Source organism: Chelon labrosus (assembly GCF_963514085.1).
Source record: "Chelon labrosus genome assembly, chromosome: 10".
NCBI classification, from domain to species: Eukaryota; Metazoa; Chordata; class Actinopteri; order Mugiliformes; family Mugilidae; genus Chelon; species Chelon labrosus.
Genome location: NC_140360.1, coordinates 4,875,481 through 4,892,444, shown reverse-complemented (window position 1 = coordinate 4,892,444; position 16,964 = coordinate 4,875,481). Strand labels below are relative to the sequence as shown.

Genomic DNA, 16,964 nt, shown 5'->3' with positions numbered 1-16,964 from the left:
TGGGAAAATACCCATCAACAGAACATAAAACAGGTTTGTATGCTATCAGTTCAGTTTAACTGCACTACAAATTGGGCTAAAATTACCATTATTCCTTAATACACTTATTGTTTTCTTAATTTATAAATGAATTAACTATAAAATACTTAAATTTCGGTTCATTGCAATTAATCGACCCACTATTTTAGCTCTACATTACAAACCTTTATAGAATTCAGCCTTACTCAAATGAAAAACCCACACAGACCAACACACTGTACGACTGACAAATCCGAAAGACCTTTATTTAAACAACAATAAAGGCACAAGACAGCAAGACAAGAGCTCTTTCCTTGTTCCTTGGCTGTACGGCTGTTTGCTTATTCCCTCTGCTTCGCTTTTTCACTTCTACCACGCGTGTACAGACTATAGCAGGGTCACCAGGAAACAAAAAAGGGCCTCAGCAAACGGCGTCTCATGTCATGTCCACGGCGGGACACGTACCATCCACCGTCCGTCCTAATCTCACGTACTGCACCTCGTTAACGGCGAATTAGTGCGGACAACATAAAAATAATCATCTTAAAACAACTGAGGAATCACCACATATACATCAAAAAAAATAAAATAAGAAGAATAACTGTCCACTCAGAAATGCAGTTTAATCATTCACAGCTCTGGCAGCAAATTAAAAACAAAATTATATAAAAATATTCTCTTAAATACATCTTAAAGCAGTGGCTCAAAAAATAAAATTAAAATTAAAATAAGGAATGTTTCATGGACAGTGTGTGTACATGTGCCACTGTGGTGAGTCAATCAATTAAATAATAGAATAATAGTTTCACTTCCTTTTACCTTTGCTCACATTTGTAGTCCCTTTAAACTATGAAATGATGTTCCAGAAGAGATCACTTAAAACACATCCTATTAAACTAATAGCATAGGATCAACATAAATACTTCATTAACTGGTCTGTGAAGGTTCTCAGTCATCCAGATCATGGTGCATCCAAAAAAGTCAAAGGACTTCAACCCATTTGACGTTTTTGGATATTTATGAACTGGTTCTTCTATTATATGAGGACAGGATCATTACAGTTGTCTTTAAAAAACTTTAAAGTCTCTACTACATCAAAGAACCTTGGTTTGCGTAACCTGAGACTGTCAAATCCAGTCCTATTAGCTGACATGACACACACTGACGCTAAACTGACTGAATATGTTATATTACCACAAGTCATTTGAGGAAAAACAATACATAACACAGAGACGAAGTGGTTAGACGCGTTATTACATGTGCAACTTGGAATCAGCTGTTAGGGCCTGTGTTCAGATCCGATCTGGGGGAATCCGATTGCAAGTGACCAGCGCAATATGCAGTTTAGACTTCTGCGTTAAATTGATGCAGAGGCTACGGTGATAACGCAGACACCTACGCAGATCCTAGCACCGTAGCCTGACGTGCACCTCCCCAGAAATGTAACTACGCGCAGCGGTGACGCAGAGCGCAAGAGCTGTGATTAGTCCGCTTGGTAGTGGCGTATTTCGAATTTTCAAATTGATTGTTTTGGATCAATAAAGAATCTGTAAGGCTAACTGAGGATGTTTAGAAAAACAGACATTTGTACGACTTGTGTTCGCCGAAATTTTGGCGAAAGTTTCAGTCGCCACTGTTGAAAGTGAAGCAGGAAGTAGAAACCTTAACCCGACTGGCAATAAAGACACAGCGCCGTCTAGTGTTTGGGTGGCATTCTTACAGAGCAAGCAAGAGTGATGAGCGGACAAGTTTAAATGGCTAGCACCGGCGTAGGCTACGTGCGTAGGTCCTTGCATTTAGGTCCCGCAGTACCATATAAGCGCCTTAAAAGCGGCTTTTAAAATAATCTGTCCTCGTAGCTGTTAAACGAACTAAAACATAAATAAATCTAAGCAAGAATTTACAAATTAAAGTGTTTAATATGAGTACACTCATATTGTGTAGTGTGATTCAGTCGTTAAATAACGTATCAGCATGTGGTTAATTATCGATGCGGCGGTCATAAAATAAGATAATCCTTTAATTTATCCCACAGTGTGTGGTTGTTGAGTATTTCCTAGAGATTATATGTGTGTGTGCAAAAGTCATGATGCATACACGGAAAACTGCGCTGTTCATGGTTCTGAAACAGCAGTAGAGCTCCATTAGAGAGCTGTTAAACTATTCTACACGGAAAACTGCGCTGTTCATGGTTCTGAAACAGCAGTAGAGATCCGTTAGAGAGCCGTTAAAATATTCTACACGGAAAACAGCGCTGTTCGTGGTTCTGAAACAGCAGTAGAGATCCAATTAGAGAACTGCTAAAATATTCTACACGGAAAACAGAGCTGTTCATGGTTCTGAAACAGCAGTAGAGATCCATTAGAGAACTGTTAAAATATTCTACTCGGAAAAGAGCGCTGTTCATGGTTCTGAAACAGCAGTAGAGATCCATTAGAGAGCTGTTAAAATATTCTACACGGAAAACAGCGCTGTTCGTGGTTCTGAAATGGCAGCAGAGATCCAATTAGAGAACTGCTAAAATATTCTACATGGAAAACAACGCTGTTCGTATTTCTGAAACAGCAGTAGAGATCCAATTAGAGAACTGCTAAAATATTCTACACGGAAAACAGCGCTGTTCATGGTTCTGAAACAGCAGTAGAGATCCATTAGAGAGCTGTTAAAATATTCTACACGGAAAAGCGCTGTTCATGGTTTGGAAACAGCAGTAGAGATCCATTAGAGAGCTGTTAAAGCATTCTACACGGAAAACAGCGCTGTTCGTGGTTCTGAAACAGCAGTAGAGATCCATTAGAGAGCCGTTTAAATATTCTACACGTAAAACAGCGCTGTTCGTATTTCTGAAACAGCAGTAGAGATCCAATTAGAGAACTGCTAAAATATTCTACACGGAAAACAGCGCTGTTCATGGTTCTGAAACAGCAGTAGAGATCCATTAGAGAGCTGTTAAAATATTCTACACGGAAAAGCGCTGTTCATGGTTTGGAAACAGCAGTAGAGATCCATTAGAGAGCTGTTAAAGCATTCTACACGGAAAACAGCGCTGTTCGTGGTTCTGAAACAGCAGTAGAGATCCATTACAGAACTGTTAAAATTTTCTACTGCACCCCGATTGAAGTCAGGGTTTATTTGCGCTCCGCAAAAATGAGACCGGATCTGGAACCACACGTTAATGCCATGGTCAGAACAAACGTAGCTAAAGCTGGTCACTTGCGATCGGATCTTAATGCAAGATCTGAACAGGGCCGTAGGGTCACTATGCAAACAACAGCTATTGAGGTCTAGTTTAGTCGCAGGCCGTGACAGGATGTCGCCATGCCTTTTAGTGCATATATTCCAGTCAATCACACAGTAAATGAAAAAGACATACAGACGACAAAAAATAAAAGTGCTGCAGTAACGACAATGATAAAAGCAAAAAGGTCAAAAGAAACACTGTCTTGAAGGCAGTAAGGAGCCCTCTGTGGGTGATATTTCGCTTTGGTCGTTTGTGTTTTGTGCTCTGGGCTTCAAACTGTGAGCAACACTGTCAGCTTCAAACACTCAAGTCAGATCAAACTAACATTTCGTCTTACTGTTAAGATGGCGATGCGGTAAAGTAGCCTGATCTCAGATTGGTCCAAATACACCTGGAACTTTCAATAGCTACAACACAATTTATTGAATGTTATAAGAGTGTAATAACCTTCCAGGAGAGGCGCAAGGGAAATTACCGTAATGATACCACATAAGCGCAACGTCTCATCTTTCAGAAACCGTCAGAAACTTTCTGATTGCGCAAACCGTGACATAATTTCGGTAATCCAAAGTGCGAGATTAAGCGGCTGGATGCAGCTTCGACAGGTCAGAGAGATTAAATTATCGTGTGAGGTGGCTGGATAATGACAGAATCCATCTTGCTAGACGTCCAGCTACATGCCTGTGACTGAACAGCGTCTTTTGAGGAACTGCTAGCAGCTATGTCCAACATCGAGAAGTGACTCTTAAAACAAAATGTCCATGGTGAGCATCTTTTATGCATAAAGTTTCATCACAAGACAGCTACCAACAGAGCTAGCTGCGCAGACTGTTTTGTAGCTTCCTCTAACTACTGTTTGTTTTGTTTAGCTTGTGATAAGACTTGTGATCCATAAGTAGTTACCAAAATAACTGCTGAGATAGCTACCGCTCTGAAATGTTGCAAGGCAAGGCAGTGTGCCAGCCAGAACTAAAACAACCTCCGTCCTGTTGCTCACAGTCTGAATGCACGGGAAGAGTTCATGTAATATCAGTATGGACTACTTGGTGGATATATGTTCACTGTTTCTTACTGGAGCACTGAGGGAAACAGGGAAAGTGTGGTTCTGGAGATCCTTGATGGGTTTGAGAAAAGCCTACATGCTTGTTAGACAGGGACCCAGACTTGGGCTCAGCTCTGGACCGGGATCAGAGTTTGGGGTTCGGGGGGACAGCAGAGTATCCACGGTTGGGTCAAATAGTGATATAGTGCTGTCTCAGTTTGGCCACGAGGAACTCGTGAGTTAAATTATGTCTCGTGATTATTCCAACAATCTGAAAAAGAGTTTGACGAGACACAACGTAAGTCAGTTGACAATAGAGTTTGCAGTAGGTGTTACAGTCACAAGCCTGACTTTAAAAACAGCCTTTAAGAGACAAGTACTACTTACTTCTCCAACAGCATTGACCACCGGTAAGTGTCGCAGCCCCATGGTCCTGAAGAGGTTGAACACCTGGGAGATGCGTGTGTTTGGTGAAACTGTGTAAGGACACGGGTTCATGTAGGGCGTGACATCCTGGGAACACACAGGGATCATCATGTTTTTTAATAAACTCAAAATCCTGTTGACTTTTAACTCAAAAGTATATTAAACAGCTCGTACCACTATCATACGGGGGTTGAGGAGCGCGAGGTCCAGGTCATGGATGTCGGGGTAACGGGGGTAATCTTCGGTCATCTCCGCGTACGACAGCCTGGGCTGGGTGGTGCTCTGTGTCGGAGGGTGTGGAGGCGTTAGTCATTTAGAAATAAAGCCGTTAAATATTATGTGCATAAGTGCAGATTGTGTGCGTGACCGACCGACTGGTTCTCAGCGTAGCAAACCCCTCGGATGAGCAGGTTGACGAGCTGGGAGCGCAGGATGAGGCCGTGGAAGGTGAGCGGTCTGAAGCGCTCCTCCATGGTCCACTCCTCACTGGGGGACTGGTCGGGGTATAGGTTGGGGTAGGGGGCGTGCCTGAACGGGGACAGAGCGCAGTCTGATGACTTGATGAACCGTATTAGGTGTGTCTTTAGTCAATCAAATATATTCATTTATTGATTCAGTCAACACAGACATAGAGGTGATGAGGCGTATTGCATTTCAGTGTTGTCCAGGAGACAGCAGCAGATACATGACAATAATAAACAGAGGGTTGAGTTAGTTTTATTGCCTCGGCTGGAGGGAGGCTGGTACTGACTGAACGTTAATGCCCTGTTCAGAGTTTCCATTAACACCCGTCCTGGGCTATCTGATCTAAGTGACCAGCCTTAGGTATGTGTGTTCACACCTGGCATGCGTCTTAAATGCATCTCCAGATCTGATTTTAGTTTCTCTGTTTGTAAATAAACACTGACATCATTTAGGGCCCAGTAGAATATTTTAACAGCTGCCGTCTCTGATGGATCTCTACTGCTGTTTCAGAACCATGAACAGCGCCGTTTTGTGTCTGTGCATCACGACTTCAGCGTCACACATTTTATTCACACTTACTATTTATTGATCTTTATGTTAGTTAGCCCTGCTCAAAACCCAGATTATAACTCCAACCCTGGAAGTTTCTGTATGCACTGTAATCTCTTGTAATAAATAAGTAAATAAAAACATCAGTGAGTGAGAAATTACACTTACAACTCCACACGGCTCCTCATACATCAACATGATCATATCAATAATTAATCACGCACTTATATGTTATTTAATGAAAGAATCACACTCGAGGTTCTCATATTGAATACTTTCATTTCTTATATCTTACATATCTTACTTATATTATATTATATATATATATTATTAATATTTTAAAAGACTCTCATTACTAATGAACAAATATCACTTACGGTGTTTTTTTTCCCCCTTTTCCTTCATCATTTATAATAGCACCATTTCACTTTCTTTGTTTAACTTGTTTCTACTGAAGCCCTTTAAGTCTTTCATACTAAGAGGGGCGGCTGTGGCTCAGTAGGTAGAGCGGGTTGTCCACGAACCAGAGGGTTAGCGGTTCGATCCCCGGAACGTGCCACATGCCGAAGTGTCCTTGAGCAAGACACTGAACCCCCAGTTGCTCCCAGTGCGTGGCACTGGTGTGTGAATGTGTGTATGCTTGTGTGAACGAATGGGTAGATGTGTCTGAGACTGTAAAGCGCTTTGAGTGCCAATAGGTAGAAAAGCGCTATATAAAAGCAAGGCCATTTACCATTTACCATACTATAACAAGTGCACAATAACTTTGATATTTTAATACTTCTCAAATATCTCTACAATATTTTATAGTGTATTTATATATCTTGTATAGTTTCATACTCATATACTGTGTTTAACGTGATTTATCGTACACGATATTATACATTTTATATTACCACAGATCTTCATATCCATATTTATTGCATTCTATATATATATATATATATATATATATATATATATATATATATATATATATATTCTAGTATATTGTATATCTTTGTATATTATATATATACACACACACACACTTGCATATATGTTTTATATACCTTTATCCATTCTACTTCTCTATAATTTCATTTTTTTACCCGTTTTGCCGAGTGTAATTCCTCCTGTCTCTGTGTAATGATGCTACTGGAAACCGAATTTTCCACGGGATAAATGATCCATCTATCCATCTTTCTGTCTATCTATCATGTTCAGCCTTTAGTTTAATTTCACTCTGCTCTGTGAGGATGTCCCGTACGCCGTCTCTTAACGTACCCGTGTGTCGGTCTTACCTCCTCTCCAACATCTGCTGCAGCAGATCCTCTCCCTCCTCTGCAGGCTCCACCATGGGGCCCTGCTCGTCACAAACGTTCTTGAGCTCGCTGGACGGGTACGACTTCATGGACTGGCAGCGACGCCGCTGTTCCCCCGCCCGGGACACAACGCTGGATTTCTACAGGTGAAAGTCAAGGGTAAGTTTATGCTGGAGAGAATGCGTGATCTCTCAGGTCTTCTGGGACCCTTGGACTATCCAACCATACTGGCTGGAAATAGTAGAGGCAATTAACTTAATAATGGGCTTTAGGACTTCCTGTACAATATATCTTAGAGACACCCCGTCCATTGCTAAACCCCAATGACTAAATGTGTTCCAGACCTCTGACGCTGAATAAAAACCAGCTGCAGATAATTCAGAAGTTTAGAAGCCCTGTTGTACACAGCAGGGTTACAGCTTTATTAAAGAGAAGTTTCAAATCAACAAAGTCCTCCCTGTCTGCTGCGCTGTCCTTCAGTGGGACACGCTTCAGCTCTTCAGGTCCCTCTGGACGTGAGGCGAGGCTGTAACAGCTAAAAATACTCAATAGCACACAGAATGTACCTTGAAGCGGATGTTGTTGCTGATCAGGATGTTGCCCTTCATGAAGTCCCGTTCGTTCTGACGGTTTTCGGTGACCACGGGGAAGGCGTGGTAGACGGTGGTGCGCAGGATGCTGACCAGAGACTGGACTCGGGTGTGGGGGTACACATAGGTCAGGTTGGGCTCCATGATATCGCTGGCTGTGAGCCTTGGAAAGACGAGGGAGACGACACAGATGACGAGAGCTGCTTCGCCTTCGCACCAAGCGAACCGAACACTGAAGGTCTTTAACAACAAATCTTACTTGTCCATCTCCAGCTCTGTCTCCCACTCCAGCAACGGCACTCCTTTCAGCTGGATGTGGATGTCATAGATGCCCTTGTTGAAGAAATCTCCGGTCCACTTGGCAACCTAAGAGTCAACGTGAACCCAAAAACCACAAAATGTATTAGCTGCAAATTTGAGAAGCTGCATACCGATGTAACACTGGTGTCTCCAAGGAAACATAGTCTGTAAATCTGGAGGTTATATGCAACTATGCTCTGTATACCCACTGCATTTGCAGTTACACCCAATATAAATAACCTCTGACCATCCACAGGACTGTTAAGGGTGAGGAGGGTTAAACTGACTAAAATCTGCACCGCTAATTTGAATTTCCTTCCTCGGAAATTAAGTAATACTGGCCTATTTCAGGGTGAACTAACTATGCAGAGTTTTCGTGTGGTTTGAAAATGAGAAATAAATAAAATATTCATCAGTTGACAGTAGTTAAAAGTAGCACAAAGAGTCAAATAATATATATATATATATATACGTCAGAGTACCATTAGCGTGATCATGATGGGCAGCCCGTATGTGATTTCATTGGTGGATTCGATGAGGATGACGGTGAGACTGATGGTCATCCTGACCACTCCTCCGAGGAAGGCGGCAGCTCCGATGAGAGCGTAGGTCCCCGAGTAAATGTCCATTCCCAGTTTCCTAAACAGAAGAGAGACACTCGGTCAGAACCAGCAGAATCAGTGTGTGGTGACAGGGTTACAGGTTACAGTTACAGTCAGCAGGCCTGATTACCTTTTACTACAGTAAGATTAAACTAAAATAAAAAATATCCTGACAACTGTGATGGAGCAAAGGACTGAACTCAAGAAGACACAAGGACATTTGACATTAGATCCCAAGCGATGCCATCTCTGTGTCCAAGATACATGTGATCAGATCACAGATGATAAATGTTAATATGAGGCGTTAACAAGGTCAAAGAATCATCCAGTCATCACAACATGTGGCTGCAGACCTGCTCGAACATTATGCTATGTATGTTTTTCTTGTGTCTGTATGTGAATGAAGTTAGGACAGTTAGCATAGCATAGCATCAAGACCAGCAACAACCATTCCTTTAAGCAGCTTAAATCTTTCCTTAACACTGTTTAACATACAGTTATATTTAAGCTCTTTTTGGGCTAATTGTGGTCCGAAAAAAGTAAAAAAACACACATCTGTGGCTAATATTTTACCTAACACCCCTCCAGAATACACAGAGGAACATGATCATTTGTTTGCTGAATTTACATTTAATGATAATTCTCATGTTAGCTCAGTTTTGGTCTCCTCCAACTCTATCCGCAGCAAATATCTGGCGTATTGTGTGTCATTTGTAATTACATTCTTTTTTACATATATATAAATTGTGATATTGCACACCGACTGAGAACAGCAGACACACAAATAATGATCTTTACAGCATTAGGAGAAGCCTGGTCTTACACTTTGAGGATGTTGGCAACCAGGCGTCCGAAAGCGGCGCCGCACAGCAGCGACGGGACGAAGAGGCCGCTGGGTACAGACACACCGTACGTCCAACAGGCCAACAGGAAGTACAACAGGAAGAACACTGACAGAGTCACCGGGCTGAAGGTACCTAATGGTGAGAACAAGAGACAGGTGTCTTCATCTTCATCAGGTCCTGTCTCTCTACTGTGTACATGTTTCATATTAAACAATACTGTGTAGGTCTCCCTTGTGCCTCCAAATGACGGCCGCCGCCATCAATTGATCATATCTATTAGAAGTGTGAGTGTGCGCTAATTTACCATCCTGGTGGAAGAGTTGGAGGATGGCAGCCTCCTGTGGGTTGAAGAACAAAGTGGCCATGTCGTTGTAGGTCTTGTTGGAACAGAAGTACTGGCGAATGGTCGAGTTGATGTCCTCACTGCCGCCCAGCTGAAAAACAAAACTTAATTTATTAATTTAAGCAATAAAGCAGAATATCAACAGAGCAGAAGGAATATGATGATCATGATCATCATGATGTCACATCCTGTTTCTATAGGGTCAAATCATTTATTATTATTATTATTTGACGTGTACTTTCGTGTTTTAGTTTGACCTATCCACTAACATGGAGGGGGTGGAGCTTATGACCTATACTGCAGCCAGCCACCAGGGGGAGCTCCTCATGCTTTGGCTTCACATTTGAGGAGCTGTCATGGCGTCCACTTTTTATACAGTCTATGGTCTGATCTGCAGGGTGACCACTTTAGCACCCAGACTCTTCTACTCCAGAGCCATGCTGTCGTATTAAACGCACTGTGTCCAACATCGTGTGCATATGGTTCAGCATTAACTGTTCCCTCACAGATATGAGAGTTACCCATGACATGTGCACTAATGCTCCCATCACAGACGGTAGCTTTTGAGCTGCGTGCTAGTAAATGAGCCAGATGGTCCGGCTCATCTTCAGGGCGAACAGGTTTCTGCCTCGAGTGAACTGTGTGAACGGAGACAGGACTGAGCCTTACCGTGGCGTTATGGGTTGTGGGGGAGGACAGGTCACGACATTCGCCCAACAGCACCGAAGCCGCAAATATCACCACCGTCGTCACCATGGTAACCAGCAGACTCTCTAGAACTCTAGAAAAAGTCAGAAAAAAAAAATCAGTAATTATTACACGCCGAGAAGGGAAATTAGTGTCAGGGTTTTCAGAGGCACGGCTGACAGCTCGTGTACGTGCGAGCAGGTCCACCTGATAAACTTGGCCTTCGGGTGGATGTGCCTGATGCGGTACTTGGCGAGCCTCTTGTTCACACAGTTGAAGAGCGCCCCCAGCAGGCCGCCGACCAAGCCCATCAGGACGAAGAAGGCCAGGTCCACCACCGTCCACAGGTGGCAGCTCTTATCTCCATCTATGCACTGATCAGAAAAGTGATTTTCTTTACTTCGGTAAAATAATATAAAACTGTTCTGACAATCAGTAGCAATAGAGTGGAATAATGGAATAAAATATCTTTACTTTAAATATAACGTGTACAATGAAATCATTTAATTTTAGTCTTATTTTTTATTTATAGCTGCAAAGAAGTTATTTCTTACTCACTCATTTGTATTTATTATACATTTTTCCTTACTGTGTCCTGATCCTGTGTGCACTACTGCTCTATACCCACCCACATGTGTTCAATGAAATGGAAAGACATGACATGATTGCAAGATTTACCTTGAACTCCCCAAAGTTGAGCAGACCGGGCAGCTGGAAGGAACCCCACTTGTTGAAGTTGATGCCCGAACGGAAGAAGTTGAGGGTAAAAGTTGCTGACATGGAACAGAAGAGCTAGGAGAGAAGGAAGAAAAATGTTTGGCACTATTAATGGTTGGTATTTCCGCGCTGTGCACGGTGAAGGGAGACCTCATATAGAGTAGACAACAGTGTATTGTTGTTTGGTGGATGCACTGCCCATTAAAATGCAACTACACGCTTCTAGATAGAAACTAAAAACAAACTGGGACTTAAAACTAAATAATCTAATCTAATATCATCAGTTTGCTATTCGATAATCTAAGTTCTGAGTGATCTATTTCAGTCTGCTTTGACCTACATCACCGACCCTAGTGCCGTGCTACTAGTGTGGATAAAAAAAAAACTCCAGAGTCAGCAGGAAAAACAGAAATGTTTCAACCCTGGCGGTGTTTTCGCAGCAGAAGGTGACCCACCACTTTCCAAGTGAGGGCCTGGTTCCAGAACGAGGAGCCCTCCTCCAGGCTGAAGAGGGTGCCACCTATTGGAGCACCGAAGGCAGCGGCAACCCCAGCTGCAGCACCGGCTGACACAAAGTCTCGCTTGTCCCTGAAGCACAGATAAGGCAATGTGACGAACTGCAGTTCAGTTTGTTTCCAAAGCACATTTGAAAACAACAAATGTCGACGAAAGTGCTGCGCGGAGCAGTCAAGGCGTGTAACAGTAGATAAAACAAATAAGAACTGAAATGAGTTTTAAGAAGGGATTTAAAAACAGGCAATGTCCGGGCCTGCCTAATGTGCAGAGTATAACACAGAGTTTGGAGGCTGCAGCAGAGAACACACCATCTCCCTTGAGCTTCAGAAGACAGTGGTCTGCAGACCTGACGGACTTTAAAGTCCCCACCCCTTATGAGCAAACACTGGGAGCCAGTGAAGGGAGGCCAGGACGGGGGAGAGTTCTTGCTAAAGGACGAGCTCGAGCGTTCTGCACCGACTGCAGGTTTGTATTATCTACACCACCAAGGGTGCAGAGAACAGCGCTCAGTGTTTTACTAATAAAGATCTGGAGCACAGCCTTACCTGTCACTGCGGAAGTAGGGGAAATCGAAATTGATCCTCTTAAAAGTGATGCTCTGAAACTGAAAGTGGGGGGAGGGAAATATTAGACGGGCGCACTTCAGTCTTAATAAGAGTCAAATACGACATTATATAACGCCCTACAACAGATGGAGCGCTGATCGCAGCCACATTAGGTCAGTGTGGATTACATGAAGAGACAGGAGACACTGAGACAGACTAAATCCAGAGGTCTCCTGGGGACAGCTGGTGCAGTTTTAAAGGCAAAGGTAGCTCACACTAAATTAACACTGTCATATCATATACGTCGCATATAGTCCGTGTGTACCTGAGGAAGTCCAGCTCCCACGATGGCTCCACTGTGAATCATCGGACCTTCTTTCCCCACAAACAGACCTGATTGGACACACACAGAGTCAGAAGGCTGCTGAGGCTATGTTTGAATTACCTACACAGCTATGTAAAAATACTGCATCATCAAAAAAAGGTCTTAGCATTCAAACTTATCACAGTATTAGGAGAACTAGCAGTGAAAGTATCATCAGTATCAAGACGTTGCCTTTGTTTTAGCTTAGTTTTTTGCAGATACTGTACCTGGATGACTGAGACGATCCTCACAGACACAAATAAAATAAAATTTACTACGTTACTTCTAATGCTGATACAGTGGCGCAAGAAACGATCAACAAAGCCCCTTTTTCTGTGTTGTTTTTTAATTCGATGTCAGTCCAGAACCATTTTACCTCCGGCCACGCTGAACAGGACTCCGCCGGCCTTGCAGAGAAACGTTCGTAGCCGGACAATGCCAGGGATCTTCACTCCATTCAGGTAACTTTTGATTTCTGGGATCCCTGAACCTGCGGCCACGGGCTAAATAACAGAGCAGGAAAGCAGAGCTAGTTAGCATCGCCTTAGCATTTAATCAACAGCGTAGAAAGAAAGAAAAGACTGTCTACGTCTTTCTCTGTCATGTTCATGTTCCTAGAGATAAAAGGTGAGTGTATCAAAACTTTAGATTTTTAATTTTTTTTTGCTAAGGTCAATAATACAAATTTAGAAAGCCATGTGTGTACCTCAAATATCTGTTGAAGCCAAAGACTGTATAAAAAATGGACATCATGACAGCGCCTCAAAAGTGAAGAGAGTCTGTGGTTGCTGGTGCACAAATAGTTGATGGTCAAGTGGTCAAGAAACCGACAGACTCCAGGGATGGAAAACTAACCCTAACCCTAACCCTATTGAAAAGAAGGGTGGCTATATTGGTCACTGATTTATTATTTGAAATGTCAGAAATGTTTTTTTTTGTAAAGTTTGAGTTGTTTGTTTGTTATTCTGACTTTAAAAGATGAAAATAAAGAAGTGAGATGAGAATATTTTTCTTTGAGTTGCGTAATATTTCTGCACACTAAGAGTTGCCTAATAATTGTGCACACGCAGACATTTTCGTACAAAAGCCAAGACATCACTTTCAGTTCCTTAAATACTCAGGCTTGAGGTTTATTAACCAAGAGCACTGTTGTTGTTAAATAATAAAACTAATCCACAAAAGTGCAACTAGCCTAATAATTGTGCACGCAATGTAGAGTACAGTCTATGGTTGAGGCACACTGAATCCTGATAGCGATCTCCGAAAACATCAGCGCAAATTCTCAAGTAGGCACAATCTTGGTAAATCCACCTGAACCAAAGTTCTGTCCCTGCAGGTATTTTAAAAAACGTGCGACCGAGGGACGTTATACTTGTCTGTAGCTGATCAAATGAGCAGTATATGTCCATACGTCCATAAAACTTCCTTTCCATGCCAGTCATGAAATACTGTATTGCTATCTGAGGGTGCAGAGAGGTGATTATGAATTAGAAGACATTGAAGAAAACCAGTCTGTCGTCTGTCGTAAAACTTTCAGGCGTGCGATCATATCTTAAATGTAGGAGAGAGCACTGGATTATCCAGGGATTCAAGAGATTCCAAACGGGAACCGTGAATCCATAGGTGCAACTTGGAGAAAACTGAGGGGCCTTACCTCAATGAGGACGAGCATACTGGCGATAAAGATGAAGGTCATATTGAATGCCAGGAGTTCAAGCAGAGACAGAAACAAGCAGCCATTGCCACTGCACTTCTCTACAGCTGGAGGCATTCAGTTAAGGTAGAAGATAACGTCACAGGAGAAATGCAATGCATTTAAACATAACGATATATATGCCACCCTTGTGCTATTACGCCGATTTCTTCATAGATCGACCACGTCTGCAGCAAACATCATGACTTCTGAGTGTTTCATGAAAAGGATACTGGAACCAACCACGGTAAATTTGATTTTGGTGAAGAGGTGAACAAAGAAATCCACAAACAGGCCGACCTGAAAGAGACGAGAAAATTATATTATCCCATTCGCATGCAACACGCTGAAATCGAGAAAAAGCAGATCACGATATCCAGAAGGAACCTACCAGACCGACTGTGACCCCGATGGCGAAAACCATCAGCCACCGAACGGCCTCATACTTTTTGGCTTTCTGTTGGCAGAGATAAAAAAACATATAAAAAAACAGTAGACCTAACACACATCCCTTAGAGTTTTTGACATTTCTGCACAAAAATGACTTAAAACATCAGCGTCCTGACAGTAGACTGAAACATTACACTCATTACACTGTTTATTCAGGAAAATGAGCCAATATCACATATCTGTGAGGTGCACAAGTTAATTTTAAGGCCAAATTAGAGTCCGTCTGTTCAGAGGTGTTTTTACTCAACGTAATAGAAAACATCAGCCACAAGAAGACATGTCATTCTACAAAAGAATGGTTAAAGAAGAACAAGCAGGTATGATTGACACCCCTGCTCTAAAGGATAAGTGGTTACAGATAATGTACTAATGAATAAATGAAGGAATGACAACATATTTGTGGGAACCCTTCGAAGGACTTAAGGTCACCTTACAAAAACAGCAGCATTATTATTATTAGGACAATGATAATCTGGTATGTCCACTTGTTCTATAAAACATTTAAAAGAAAAACAAATCCACACGTATCCTAAATACTCAAAAAAGGTGTGCACAGTCAAGATCAGTTTTAAAGTAAGAACAAAAAGAGACCTGAAGTTGAGCTTTGAGGAGTGGCAGACTAGTTCTACAACTAGTAACAGCTGATTACTAAGGTAACACCTTTTGTAAAAACGTCTTATAAACAGTAGCCCTATGTAGATCCTCAGTAATTATCAGGACATGTTAAAACGTGATCGTGCATAAATCACAGTTTTATAAAGCTCTGTAAAACTCCTCCTGCTGAAGGTTCGTTATGCTGAAAACACTCTTAATCCCTCTGGCTCGGTTACCCACGACTTTAACTTGTCCTACCTTGTTGTCCATTCCCTCCAGAACCTCTGCGTAGGGCTCACTGATGCAGCGGTCATAGTCCAAGCTCTGTCAAAGTCAGAAAATAAAATTTTAAAAAAGCAGTGTCTAACACCCATCGACTCTCTCATCACTCTCGTTTGTACAACGGACGGAGGAAGTCTCTCACCTCGTAGTCTTTCCTGGGTAGAATCTCATCCTCTTCGTCTCGGATTTCCCCGAGGATCGTCTGCAGGGAACAAAACAAACTCAGGGCCGGAGCAGTAACGTATACGCACACGGTTTCTATCCAAAAAACAATAAGCGAGCTAAATGCTTAAGACTCCGGACCGTGCAATCCACTGTGCAATCTCATCATTACTTAACGCTCATCAGAGAATGGACATGGGCCTTCTGAGGGTGTCCTGTGGTGTCTGGTGACACAATGTTGTTAGTGGGGGTGTCTTTGAGGGGAGGCCTGGTCAACACCTTGTGCTGTTCTTCATGAGTGTCATTGCTATGGGGTGGGGGTGTCTGGTCTGGTCTAGGTGGGTGCTAGGTGGGTCTAAGTAACATCCACACCAATGAATGCCAGGTCCAAAAGTTTCCCAGCAGAACACTGAATTATCACAAGATGCCCAATGTCATTCACTTCTCCTGTCAGTGGTCATAATGTTGTGGCTGGTTGGTGTACCTTCGACCCAAACCACAGTGAAAAAAGTATTTGATAAACACTTCTCGGTTCCTCCAAGGCCATGAGATGCAGCTAAACAATACACAGATGATGCAGCTGTGCCTCAGTCATATTTAGTTGACGTCGCTTTAAACTGACGGCTCTTTATTTAGTTTATCGCTGGTCCCCAAGACTCTCATCTTTCTCGGCCTCCTCTTCACCTCCTCTTCACCTCCTCCTCCTCCTCCTCACCTCCTCTGCTCGCATCCCAGTTAGGAGAGAGGCGGTGAGGGAAGGAAGGAACAGAGGATGCACAGATTGAGGGACAGTAGGTGAGCAGTCAGCAGGAGGGTGGAGCAGCCCAACTGAAGTAGTGGAGAACAGAGCTCCGGAGAAATGCCATGTCTGACTAGAAAGGGGAAAAGAGATTCCCGTTTCTCCTGCTATTAAAGTGTCTGCCCTTACCAGTTCCTCCGGTGTCCGTGTCTCCCCTTCTCTGCAGCAGGACTGGCAACAAAAACAGTTTCCACAACACGCCATCTTCGTTTCGCTGTCACGGTGCATTCACGGCTTCCGGTAAAGGAAAACCTTTAACCGGCTTAAAACCGTTGGAAGAAACTGGAAAAATACGTCTATTTGGTAAATCGTCGTGGAGCGTTACACGAAACGACTGAAACGTCCACACTCTTGTCGTGTCCTCAAGTTTACTTTTTAAAATGTACCAACACTATTACCGTTATTCTTTAAAAAACAAACAAACCTGATA

At 42.7% G+C, this 16,964-nt stretch overlaps 1 protein-coding gene across 1 annotated transcript; it reads right to left on the bottom strand.

The window, feature by feature from the left end:
• Positions 1 to 257: 257 nt before the first annotated feature.
• Positions 258 to 16,880, bottom strand: clcn6 (chloride channel 6). Its single transcript, XM_084552996.1, has 23 exons — positions 16,664 to 16,880; positions 15,716 to 15,775; positions 15,550 to 15,615; positions 14,639 to 14,704; positions 14,481 to 14,547; positions 14,209 to 14,315; positions 12,931 to 13,057; positions 12,516 to 12,583; positions 12,191 to 12,249; positions 11,585 to 11,717; positions 11,091 to 11,204; positions 10,620 to 10,786; positions 10,395 to 10,506; positions 9,687 to 9,816; positions 9,361 to 9,514; positions 8,418 to 8,574; positions 7,895 to 8,001; positions 7,612 to 7,798; positions 7,025 to 7,185; positions 5,099 to 5,255; positions 4,902 to 5,009; positions 4,689 to 4,814; positions 258 to 4,572 (listed from the first exon to the last, which is right to left on the bottom strand). Exons 1-23 carry the CDS (start codon positions 16,760 to 16,762, stop codon positions 4,492 to 4,494), a joined length of 2,613 nt encoding a protein of 870 aa, XP_084409122.1. The 5' UTR covers positions 16,763 to 16,880; the 3' UTR covers positions 258 to 4,491.
• Between the last annotated feature and the right edge of the window lie 84 nt (positions 16,881 to 16,964).